This window comes from Vicugna pacos, chromosome 21, assembly GCF_048564905.1.
Source record: "Vicugna pacos chromosome 21, VicPac4, whole genome shotgun sequence".
In the NCBI taxonomy this organism is placed as follows: Eukaryota; Metazoa; Chordata; class Mammalia; order Artiodactyla; family Camelidae; genus Vicugna; species Vicugna pacos.
The window spans coordinates 24,444,434-24,456,578 of NC_133007.1; the positions used below are offsets into that span (position 1 = coordinate 24,444,434).

Below are 12,145 nucleotides of genomic sequence, written 5' to 3' on the forward strand. Positions count from 1 at the left end.
GAGACTCCACTCCCTCGCAGGCCTGAATCCCCTGGCAGTCTCCTCCACAGGCTCAATTCTGTGCATAATCTGCTTTTATCTGGAGTTATGAACCTTCCTCAAGGCCTCCTCCCCCAGACAGCCACCACCGTCGGATCGGATTCTCCAGGCATAGATTTTCCTTTAGTTCCACTCTCCAGCACGCCGGGCTGCGGGGACAGAGGCTGCGGCCGTTTCTCTGAACTCTAAGGGGTTAAGGTCTGGGTCCCGCCCCTTTTCCCGCCAGGCTGGCGGGAGTATGAATAGCCTCGCTCCCACTCCCGATTCTGAGTTGCTCCGGCTCTCTTCGCCCCGCCCCGTCATTGTCCCCATCAGTATCCTTTTCCCTTTCGTCCTAAAAGCTTTGCGAGCTGCTGGCTTCTCCTAGTGCTCCGCGTCTCTCCACCTTCGGTGGGTCAGACGAGCAGGATGGAGGGCTGCCTAGGGGAGGAATCGTTTCAGATGTGGGAGCTCAACCGGCGCCTGGAGGCCTACCTGGCCCGGGTCAAGGCGCTAGAAGAGCAGAATGAGCTGCTTAGCGCGGAGCTCGGGGGTCTCCGGGCACAGTCCGGGGACGCCTCTTGGAGAGCTCGTGCCGACGACGAGCTGGCGGCCCTGAGAGCCCTCGTCGACCAGCGCTGGCGGGAGAAGCACGCGGCCGAAGTGGCGCGCGATAACCTGGCAGAAGAGGTAGAGAGCGTGGCGGGCCGGTGCCAACAGCTGCGGCTGGCCCGGGAGCGGACGACAGAGGAGGTGGCCCACAGTCGGCGCGCGGTCGAGGCCGAGAAATGCGCCCAGGCCTGGCTGAGCACCCAGGCGGCGGAGCTGGAGCGCGAGCTGGAGGCTCTGCGCGCGGCGCACGAGGAGGAGCGCGCGGGCCTGAACGCCCAGGCTGCCTGCGCCCCCCGTGGCCCCGCTCCGCCCCGCGGGCCCCCCGCGCCGGCCCCCGAGGTGGAGGAGCTGGCGCGGCGGCTGGGCGAGGCGTGGCGCGGGGCAGTGCGCGGCTACCAGGAGCGCGTGGCGCAGATGGAGGCGTCGCTGGGCCAGGCCCGCGAGCGTCTGGGCCGCGCCGTGCAGGGCGCCCGCGAGGGTCGCCTGGAGCTGCAGCAGCTCCAAGCGGAGCGCGGCGGCCTCCAGGAGCGCAGGGCCGCGCTGGAGCAGAGGTTGGAGAGCCGCTGGCAGGAGCGGCTGCGGGCCACTGAGAAGTTCCAGGTGAGCAAGTCGGGGGCCTGGGCAGGACAAGGCTTCGAGATGTCCCTCTGGGGCTCAGAGACCTGGGGAAGGGATTGAGGAGTGGGAGTGGCTGCGGATTCAGGGGCCACTTCTTAGAAAAACTATGCTTAGAGCCACCGGAGTAGACTTTCACAACTCTGTCTAGAGTAGGGCTGGCCTAAAGGGGGTTCAGAGCCCTCTTAAAGAGTACTCCCTGGAAGGACAGACAGGCCCAAGATGTTCCAGCAGCTTCCTCACTGTCTGGATGGTACCTTCCAACCTTGCGGGCCCCTGGGCCCCTCCCTAGGCTCTGCTGTCACTCAGAAGATGCCCAGGACTTTCCCTCTCAGGCTGAGTTTGATGGTCTGGCCACTCAGAACCTCCAAGTTCCCAACCTCCCTCCTCCCCCTGACAGGAGAGGGTGAGGGGCCCTGGGTGAGGGGCCACCAGCCCTTCTCCCTTGTCAGGGCTTCTCAGCTCTCCAGCACATTCCAGACGCCTGGGACAGCTGCTCCCCCTCACACTGCGCAGATGTGACCAGCAGCTGAGAAAACAGCCTTCTGCCTGAGCCAGACAGAGGTCTCATCATAGCCACCTCCCCACCCCTCCTCTCAGAGGAGAAAGATTCCAGAACATGTGGGAAGTGGAGGGGGTAGGGGCCTGGTGTGGGGAGCAGGAGACAGTGACTGGGACTGGGGCTGCTTGGCTTCCAGTCCTGCAGGCTCCGGGCCTCTTGATTAATCGTTTTTCCTTCTGCTTCCACTTTTTTTTCCCCCTCTCCTCCTCCCTGTAACCCATCTCCTCTCCTCCTTCACCTCCTCCTTCCTGTGGGAGCTGAATTCTGAGCAGCATGTGCTACCATTTAATCAGCATCCTCGGAGGAGGAGCCAGGCCGTGGGAGAGGGCTGAGAGGGGCCCCTGTGCTCTTCTCATCGGAGGCTCCAGAGGGGGTTCTCCAGGCAGAGAGTGGGGTAGTAGGGGAGGCAGGAATCTGCTCTGCAGAGAAGTTCCTCAAGGAGCAGAAGGTGCTGCTGCAGCAGCCAAAGGGGATGCAAGTTAGCTGGCAGGAAGGACCCCGCCCCTTCACTGACTGCCTCTGACTTGCTCTGCAGCTGGCAGTGGAGGCCCTGGAGCAGGAGAAACAGGGCCTACAGAGCCAGATCGCCCAGGTCCTCGAAGGTCGGCAGCAGCTGGCACACCTCAAGATGTCCCTCAGCCTGGAGGTGGCCACATACAGGTACCATGTTGACACTGACCCACCCAGACACTGAGATGCACATTTACACGCCAGGGTATTCTCCTGGCTGAAGGGGCCCACAGCCACGGGCGGTGTCAGCTCTGCCACCACTAGGTCCTGCGACTCTAGGCTGATCCCTTCCACATCACAATGTATCCCACCTAAGCCCACCTGCTCCTCCTGTGGGTTCAGGACCAGAGAGGTATCCTGTGCCCAGGAAATCCTCCTAGAACAGGTGATACAGCTGAGTGGGACAGCCTCAGGAGGGAGGGCTGGACACATGTGGGTCATCCACATCCAGACCCTTTCTCCAAGGGGCTGAAAAACCCAGTCTGTCTGTGTGCTCATACTGAGAGGGTGATGTCCTTGGGTTGCCTCGGGAAGGAGGAATTGCAGGTGTGCAGTGGTCGCACTGACTTGCCACCTGACCTGGTCCTCAGTCTCTTTGTCTGGACAATGGGAGATTAGCTGAGTGACATCCAAAGTTCCTTTCATCCTGCATGTCCTGGGGCCTGACTCCTTTCAAGCCCTAGTGCCCTTGGCCCTGCCCTGCCCCTCTACTGACCACATTCCCTGTTGGCTCAGGAAAGGCTGAGGCCGAGGAAGTGCTGCTTCTCTGGCTCTGTGGCCTTGAACAAACCTGGTTAGCCAAGGTTCCAGTGATGGAGTCTGAGGAAGAGGCTTTGCCACTGTGAAGGGCTGCATACCCCAAGCCTGCAGGGTCAGGGCCAGGGCTGGACAGGCAGGAGGACTGTGCCCTCAGAATCCACAAGCAAGCAAAGCCAGGGACCCTGGGGAGGGGAGGAAGGGCCCAGAGAGGGAAGGTCAGTGAGGATCTAGGGATGAGGAGGAGAAAGGCTCCACCTCCATGGAGCACAGAGCTCAGAAAGCATAATGCTGCAACGGGAAGGACAGAGGTGAGACCATAGACAACACTAACCAGACTCAGAGGTCATGAAGAAGAACACAGAGGAGACAGATGTTCAGCATCACTTGCTAAATTGATTGGTCCTCCCTCCCTCTGTTGGTCCCCTCCTCCTCCATCACCGTGGGGCGCTAAGGCAGGGGCATAGACATAAAGACCTCCGTTGCCCTGAAGGGCTTGGAATCCAGAGTACTTAGAGATCACAAGATGAGGTCCTTGACCCCTAAGCAAACCAGTGAGGGGAAGGGTCTGGGCAGGCTTAACCGCTGGGTTTTGAGGCATGAAAAGGGTTTGGAAAGAGGGAGCTGAATTCATTCGCTTTTGTCTGTGACCAGCTCTGGGGGCCCTGGGGGAGGAGGGAGCCTATCCCATGGGAACGGCCTGAGAATTCCCACTTCCCCTGGGAAGCCCCCTACTCAGACCCTCCAGATGGCAGTGTGGACAAAGGCAGCAATTAGCATGAGAATCGGCCCCCCACACAGAGGATGAAGTCATAGGCCTGGGGTGGGGAGGAGATAGTCTCAGCATTGGTGGGTGTGTGTACACTGTGTCATCCAACCGTGTGGGAATCTGCTTGTGTGTCTGTGAGCCCAGCTGTGTACCCCAAATAAGTGTCTGACTCGTGTGACCAAGTGCGTGATATCTGTGGATGTGACCATGCAATTTCATGTGCATAGCCAAGTATAACCCTGCATGTGGCTTTTGTGTGATAGTGGTGGAAATAAGGAGGAAGCTGGCTGTGCTGAATGGAACAGAATGCGCATGCTCAGCTGTGACTTTTCCCTAGCTGGCTTGCCTACCGGCCTGGGAACAGAGGACTGACCCAGCTTTCCCTCCCTGTCCCCAGGACCCTCCTGGAGGCTGAGAACTCCCGGCTGCAGACACCTGGCAGTGCTTCCAAGGCTCCCCTCAGCTACCTGGGTAAGAGGAGGGGCCAGGTTCCCCACCAGAACTTTACCCTTCTTTCCTCTTTATACCCCAGAGCGATTCCCTTCCTGAGAGTCACCAGTCTCAGTCTTGACAATGGAGCCCCCCACAGCAGCGAGCATACTCTTAGCCCAGCCGGTGGGAGGCAGGAGCAGGGCCCATGAGCACTCTTGCCAGAAGCGGTAGCTGCTCCCCCAACCAGTACATCCTGACACTGTTTCTTCCCCTCTGCCTTTCCAGACCCTAAGCTGGAGCTGCATGTCCCTGGGACCCCCGAGGGCCGGCGTCTGGGACCTTTGCTCTCTGTCCTGAGCCCTACTCCCCTCTCCTCACCCTTGCCTGATACCCTTGAGACACCTGTGCCAGCCTTTCTGAAGAGCCAGGAATTCCTTCAGACCCGTACCCCCACCTCGGCCAGCACTCCCATCCCACCCACACCTCAGGCTCCCTGTCCTGCTACAGATGCTGAGATCAGAGCCCACGATGCCCCTCTCTCCTTGCTCCAGCCACGGGTTGGGAGACAACAGGCTTCAGAAGCCATGTGGGCTGAAGCCAAGGTGGCCATTCCTGCCAGTGTCCTGCCAGGACCAGAGGAGCCTGGGGGCAGGCAGCAAGAGGCCAGTCCAGGCCAGTCCCCTGAAGATCATGTCTCCTTGGCCCCATCCCTCAGCTCTGACCACCCCAGTTTAGAAGCCAAAGATGGAGAACTCGGTGGGTCTAGAGAGTCCAACAGATTCCAAGAGGAAAGTGAAGGGCAAATCTGGGAGCTGACAGAGAAAGAAACAGCCATAGAGGTCAAAGTAGTGAGCAGCTTGCAACAGGAAACATGGCAAGAAGAGGGGAACCTTGACATGAAAGAAATCCAAGACTCCCAGGGTCCTTTGGAAAAAGAAACTCTGAAGTCTCTGGAAGAGGAGATTCAGGAGCCACTGAGGTCTCTAGAAAAACAGAGCCATGAGACAGTGAGATCTCTAGAGAAGGAGAAAAGAGAATCTCTGAGGTCTTTGGAAGAAGAGAACTTAGAAACACTAAAAACTCCAGAAAGGGAGAATCAAGAGTTATTGAAATCTTTAGAAGAAAAGGATATGGAGGTAGCAAGACCTCTAGAAAAAGAGACTCTAGAACTACTTAAGCCTATAGGAAAAGAGGACCCACAGACATTGCAATCTCTAGAAAAGGAGAATCAGGAAATAATGAGGTCTCTTGAAGGCAACATAGAGACGTTTGTATATCTAGGAAAGGAAAACCAAGAATTAGTGAAGTCCCTAGAAGAGGAGAACTTTGAGTCATTGAGAGCTCTAGAAAAGGAGAGTCAAGAGCCACTGAGATCTCAAGAAGTAGAGAACCAGGAAACATTGAGGCCTCTAGCAAAAGATAATCAAGAACCACTAAGATCTCTAGAAGAAGAAGACCAGGGGACATCAAGACCTCTAGGAAAAGAGAATCGTAAATCCCTGAGGTCTCCAGAAGATGAGACACATGAGACTTTGAGACCTCTAGAAAAAGAAAACCAGGAGTCACTGAGGTTTCTAGAAGACAACCAGGAGACAATGAGGCCTCTAGAAAGAGAAAGCCAGGAGCCACTGAGGTCTCCAGAAAAAGAAAACCAGGAGTCACTGATCTCTCTAGAAGAAGACCAGGAGACAATGAGACCTCCAGAAAAAGAGAATCAGGAGCCACTGAGGTCTCTGGAAGAAGACGACCAGGAGACAATGAGACCTCCAGAAAAAGAGAATCAGGAGCCACTGAGGTCTCTGGAAGAAGACGACCAGGAGACAATGAGACCTCCAGAAAAAGAGAATCAGGAGCCACTGAGGTCTCTGGAAGAAGACGACCAGGAGACAATGAGACCTCCAGAAAAAGAGAATCAGGAGCCACTGAGGTCTCTGGAAGAAGACGACCAGGAGACAATGAGACCTCCAGAAAAAGAGAATCAGGAGCCACTGAGGTCTCTGGAAGAAGACGACCAGGAGACAATGAGACCTCCAGAAAAAGAGAATCAGGAGCCACTGAGGTCTCTGGAAGAAGACGACCAGGAGACAATGAGACCTCCAGAAAAAGAGAATCAGGAGCCACTGAGGTCTCTGGAAGAAGACGACCAGGAGACAATGAGACCTCCAGAAAAAGAGAATCAGGAGCCACTGAGGTCTCTGGAAGAAGACGACCAGGAGACAATGAGACCTCCAGAAAAAGAGAATCAGGAGCCACTGAGGTCTCTGGAAGAAGACGACCAGGAGACAATGAGACCTCCAGAAAAAGAGAATCAGGAGCCACTGAGGTCTCTGGAAGAAGATGACCAGGAGACAATGAGACCTCCAGAAAAAGAGAATCAGGAGCCACTGAGGTCTCTGGAAGAAGACGACCAGGAGACAATGAGACCTCCAGAAAAAGAGAATCAGGAGCCACTGAGGTCCCTAGAAGAAGACGACCAAGAGACATTGAGATCTCTAGAAAAAGAGACTCACCAGCCACTGAAGTCTCTAGAAGACCAGATGACACTGAGACCTCTGGAAGAGGTGAAATCAGAGCCACTGAGGTCTCTTGGAAAAGACCAGGAGATAGTTATATCTCTTGGAAAAGAGACTCAAGAGTTAATAAGTTCCCTAAATGGCGAGAGTGTAGAGGCAGTGAGATCTTTAGAAACAAAGAGTCAAGAACCACTAAAGTCTACGGGAGAAGAAGACCTGGAAATACTGAAACCTTTAGAAACAGAAAGTCAAGGACCACTGGGGTCTGTGGAAGGGAACCAAGAGACATTGAGACCCCTAGAAAAGCTGACTGAAGAATCACTGAGGTCTCTGGGAGAGCAGAACCAGGAGAATTTGAGATCTCCAGAGGAGGTAGACAAGGAAAGTCAAAGGTCCCTGGGAGAGGATGAGGATGTAGAGAACGGAGAGAATCAAGAGACACTGAGGTCTCTGGAAGAAGAGGGACAAGAGCTGCCACTCTCTGCACATCAGCAGAAGTGGGAAGATGTGGTGGGGAGGGACCAAGAACTGAATCAGGAAGTGTCCCCTGGGAGGGCTAGAGTGGGCAGTGAGAACGAGGCAGAGCTGGATCAGAAGGAACAGGATAGCTTCGCTGGGAAGGGGGAGGCTGTAGAGCAGGGTCAGCTGCAGCTGACAGCCACAGGGGGGGACTGGAGCACAGGTGAGGGGCAGCCAGGGAGCCCTGAGCCCAAGGAGCAGCAGGTCCCAGCTGAGGGGGCTGGCGGGGAGGAAAGCACTGAGGGCCTTCAGGACCCTGAAAGGCAGCCAGAGCAGCTGGGGGCCCTGGGCCTCCAAGCTCCCTGGGACATGTTGGAGATGACAGAGCCGATGTTGGAAGATGAGGATGTGGCCCCCGGGCAGGGCCGAGCCTTCCCAGAGGTCACCTTGGGGTTAGAGACTGCCGTGGGTGAGTCTGCAGGAGCAGAACAGGAACCAGAGCCAGAGATGGTGGGGCTGGAGGAACGAGGTGGCCTGGCCAGAGAGGAGGTGATGGGGCCATCCCTCGGGGCGGAAGGTTTGGAGGCAGAGAGGGTGCAGGACTTGGAAGGGCCCAGGAAGGGGCTAGAAGAGGCAGCTGCTCTGAAGCCAGAGCTGTCCACACTGCCCAGGAAGAACAGAGACCCGCTGGAGACTCCCAGGGGCTGGGAGGAGTCAGAGCCTGAGGCCCCTGGGGAAGCAGGGGAGATGTTCCCTGCTGAAACCTTGTGCCATGATGGAAGTGACACCCCTCAACCTAGGCCCCTGGGGACAGAAGGAGCAGAAGAGGATGAAAAACCAGTGCCAGGGCCCCCCAGCCCAAGGCCCACTGAGTTCTGCTCACCCATCCCAATCCCTGAAGATGCCCCTGGGCCCCAGTCCCTGGCTGAGGGGAGCCAAGAGGGAAGCTGGGGGCTGGAGGGCAGGGCTGAGGTCCTGGGGAAGGTGGAGGGTGAGCAAGAGGATTTAGGCTCTGGGGGGATCCCTGAGGGCCTCCAGGAGGAGGAGGAAAGCAGAGAAGAAAGCGAGGCCGATGAACTAGGGGAGACTCTTCCAGACTCCACTCCCCTGGGCCTCTACCTCAGTTCCCCTGCTTCCCCTAAATGGGAACCGGCTGGAGAGCAGAGGCCCTCCCCTCAAGGGGAGACCAAAAAAGAGGGCTGGGGCCCTGCTGTCCTGGCCTCTGAGGGCCTTGGGGCCCACCCCTCAGAGGAGGAGGAGGGAGATGAGGAGGAAGAGGAACGTGGCCATGAATCTGATCTGTCGGAAGAGTTTGAGGATCTGGGGACTGAGGCGTCTCTTCTCCCTGGGGCCCCTGGGGAGTTGGCAGAGCCTCTGGGCCAGGTGCCCCAGCTGCTTCTGGAGCCTGCAGCCTGGGATAGGGATGGGGAGTCTGATGGATTTGCAGATGAGGAAGAGAGTGGGGAGGAGGGGGAGGAAGAAGAGGAGGGGCGGGAGCCAGGGGCTGGACGGTGGGGGCCAGGGCCCTCTGTGGGCAGCCTCCTGGCCCTGAGTGGCCCTCAGAAAGGGAACCTTCTGGGGTCTGAGACCGTGGATGTCAGTGTCCCCTGGGATGATGGCTTGAGGGGTGTGGCATCTGATGCCCCCATGACTGCTCAGGAGACTGAGTCCCAGGACAGCACTGAGCACTCAGGGTCAGAGGAAGAGTCTGATGCTGCTCTTTTGGAGAGGGAGGACCAAGTCTCTGGCCCTCTAGAGACCCTCAGTGGGGTGGAGGACACGGGCTTGGAGGTAGGGGACACCTTTGGTGTCAATGGCCAGGGCCCCAGCTTGAAGGAAGAGTTGGAGCATGTGAATGGGGGTGTGGTGAATGGGCTAGAACAGTCTGAGGGAGTAGGGCAGGGGAAACCAGGAGACCCCAAAGGGGACCCTGAGGGGGACCGAGGGAGCCCCTTGGAGGAGGAGGGGGGCGCCCTGAAGACCCCTTGGGCAGGGGGTCCTCTTCATGTAGGCCCAGGCCAGTTCCTGAAGTTCACTCAAAGAGAAGGAGATGGAGACTCCTGGTCCTCAGGGGAGGACTAGAGAAAGAGCTCCCTGTCCCGCGCTGAGGACCTGGGGAATGGGGAGATGTCCCCAGGCCCCTCCCTATGCAGAGGCAGCACCCCTACCTTATGATCTCTTGACCTGTGGTTTCTGTCCGAGGGGCCTGGCTGGCCAAGGAGAAATGGGTGTGGCAAAGGGACCTGGTCCAAGAATGGAGGCTCCAGGAATGAATAGCAGCCTCTCGGGCCCTGCACTGGGGGGCATCCTGCCTGCACCGGCCTTGAGATGCTGAAGCCAACTGAATCTCTATAGGACTAGGCCCCCTTTTCCTTGCACCCTTTTCCTCCTCATCCCATCACTGGAAAAGGCCAGGGCCAGTGGCTCCTCCGAGGGGAGGGGGCTGTGGTGGTCCATGCACCAGGGCTCACCAGCTCTGCTCTTCCTCACTGCACCCTCATGGGATGTCTGTTTGGTGGCTAATGAGGGTGAGGAGGTGCCTCTATGTCCTGGTTCCCCATATTCTTGCCATATGGTCCTGTCTGGCTCATCCCTGCCTGAATAAAGTAATGCCTCCACCTACAAAGCCTGGACTTGTCCTTTCTCAATTCAGGGGGGCCTGAGGGCTGACACAGAAGAAGAGTCTGGGGGAGGGACTGCCTCCTGATGAGAGGAGGATCTGGAAGTCCTCACGGAGAAGACAAAGCAGACAAAGACTGCAGGCAGCAGTGTTAGGACCCGGGGAGGGCTGGGGGTGCTGCTTGACCTGGGAAGGAGGGGCCAGCCCAGGTGACCTTGGCGCCTGCAGAAGCAAGGCCCATCATCTTCTCTGCCCACAGCACTGATTACAGGGATTAGGCCTTGGGGCCACTCCTACCCTCTTGTGTCCTCCCCGCTGGCCCCTCAGTGCCGCCAGCATAATAAGCCCCCTGGCCCCAAACCCAAACAATTGTCTGGTCTTGGTGTCTGCTCAGACCGGCTGGGTCAGAGCAGGGTGAGGGAAGAGGGAGACCTGTACTGCCTTTGGCTGTGTGGCCTCAGGTTAGCATTTAACCTCTCTGAACCTCAGATTCAGCCACAGAATGAAGGATGCTGGGCCAGGTGACTTGAGGGGCCTCTCAGGGCAAGGACAGCAGGAGGAAGGCGAGGGAAAGCCAGAGGGCTATAGCTTAGGTCTTCAGTGGGATTTTCCTCGCATGGTGAAGCCGCAGACAGGGGAGAGAGGGAGGTGGAGGTGAGCAGAGGGTAGACTGAAGCCGTCAGGGGTGAAACCAAAGAGCAAGGGTATGTACTATAACTGGGGTGAGATTGAGGGTCCACCCACCCCAAGAGCTCCCCTTTCCGGGAATTCTCTGGGTCCCTGCGTAGGGCAGGGAGGCACCAGGGGTTCCTGGATTAGGCGGGGCCTGAGGGCCTTGAAGTCAGGATACCCAAATAGAAATCACTCCCCAGCTCAGCTCGGCAGGGGAGGAGGGGCTGGTGACACTTCTAAATACCCTGGGTGGGGGTGGGACAGGGGCTGCCAGACAAATGTTCCACATTTGGAGACAATCCCAGGGCCAGGAGAAGGCTCTTCCTTTCCTCGGGGCCCAGGCTGAGAGGGCAGGGGAGGATGAGATGGGGCCAGCCTCTCTAACCCCAACTCATCCTCTGGACAAGGAGGGGTGGACAGGAGGCCCCCTGACAGAATCTCACTGTCCGCGTCTCTGCCCACATCTTCCTCCTTCTCCATCTAGGAGACTCTGTCTTGGGCACCCAGACCCCTGTTTCACATACACCCCTGCCCTTGAGATCCAGGGTGCTGTCTCTCCCCACCCTCCTGGCAGCCAAAGACTTCACTCTCTTTCCTGTACCCACTGCTAACAAGGCTGCGTCTGATCACGCCAGGCTGTCAGGCTGGGGCCCAGCAAATTGGCATCCGGGCAATAAGACCCACTCCCTGTCCTTCTAATGGGACAGAGGAACCCTCTGCCTTATCTCCCCAGGGCCTCAGGCATTCCCCGCCTGGGCGAGGGACCAAGCACAGAGGCCAAGCCAAGTAGCCCTTCCCTGGGTTCTGTGCCCTTCCTGCCCTCCACACCAGGGTCCCTGATCCGCTGCCGAATTACCCAAACCAGCTATTTCTGCCAACAATCCCAGACAGGGGAGGGAGGTAAGTTAGTCGGAAGTCAGGACTTTCTAAACGGGGGCTCTCATGGGAGGCGGGTTCTCTTTGGTAGTGGTACTCTGTCTATGCAGCAAGAGAAATGAGGGTTGGACAGTAACAGGGACTGTCGAATATTTACTGAGCGTCACTCCGCACCTTGCACCACGCAGGCACTGGGAGTCCAGGGTTCCCAGCTCAGGGAGCTCTACCTTCTAACTGAACAAGTGCTTCCGAGTGGAAATCACATTTGAAAACAGAGAAGGGCAGGAAGTTATGGAAGCATAGCGCAGGGGGCCCGCCTGATCTGGGCTGGGGGAGTCTGGGAGGAAGTGGTCAGGGAAGGCTGCCCTGAAAGCCTGAAGGATGAGCAGTTGCTGGCCAGCATGGGGAGAGGGAAGAAGGAGGAGGGGGAAGAAAAGGATTCTAGTCAGGGAACAGCATGTGCAAAATCCTGGGGCAGAAAGAGAAGCTTGGGTATTAGAGGAACAGAAAGAAGGCTTGTGTGGCCGGAGGGGGAGAGGAAGGTTCACAATACGACTGAAGAGAGAGTTAGGGGTGGTCAGTGGGCCAAGGCCTCTCCAGACAGTAAGAAATATGGATTTCTCCCTCGGGGAAATGAGGAGCCTATCAAGGGTTGGAAGTCATGAGGTGACATGATCAGGTTTGCATTTTAAGTAGAACCTTCTGGCTGCTGTGTGAGGGTGGATCAGAGC

General features: G+C 57.4%; 1 protein-coding gene across 1 annotated transcript; it reads left to right on the forward strand.

The window, feature by feature from the left end:
* Nucleotides 1-299: 299 nt before the first annotated feature.
* On the forward strand, nt 300-9,860 carry NES (nestin). The gene is made up of 4 exons (XM_072946357.1): nt 300-1,230; nt 2,343-2,467; nt 4,240-4,313; nt 4,560-9,860. Exons 1-4 carry the CDS (start codon nt 448-450, stop codon nt 9,326-9,328), a joined length of 5,751 nt encoding a protein of 1,916 aa, XP_072802458.1. The 5' UTR covers nt 300-447; the 3' UTR covers nt 9,329-9,860.
* The last annotated feature ends 2,285 nt before the right edge of the window (nt 9,861-12,145 follow it).

Excerpts from the sequence above, each read along its gene's own strand:
- NES (XM_072946357.1), top strand. The coding sequence starts at position 448 with ATGGAGGGCTGCCTAGGGGAGGAATCGTTTCAGATGTGGGAGCTCAAC. Across the intron at positions 1,231-2,342 it reads GGGCCACTGAGAAGTTCCAG|CTGGCAGTGGAGGCCCTGGA; the intron begins GTGAGCAAGTCG and ends CTTGCTCTGCAG. Across the intron at positions 4,314-4,559 it reads GGCTCCCCTCAGCTACCTGG|ACCCTAAGCTGGAGCTGCAT; the intron begins GTAAGAGGAGGG and ends CTGCCTTTCCAG.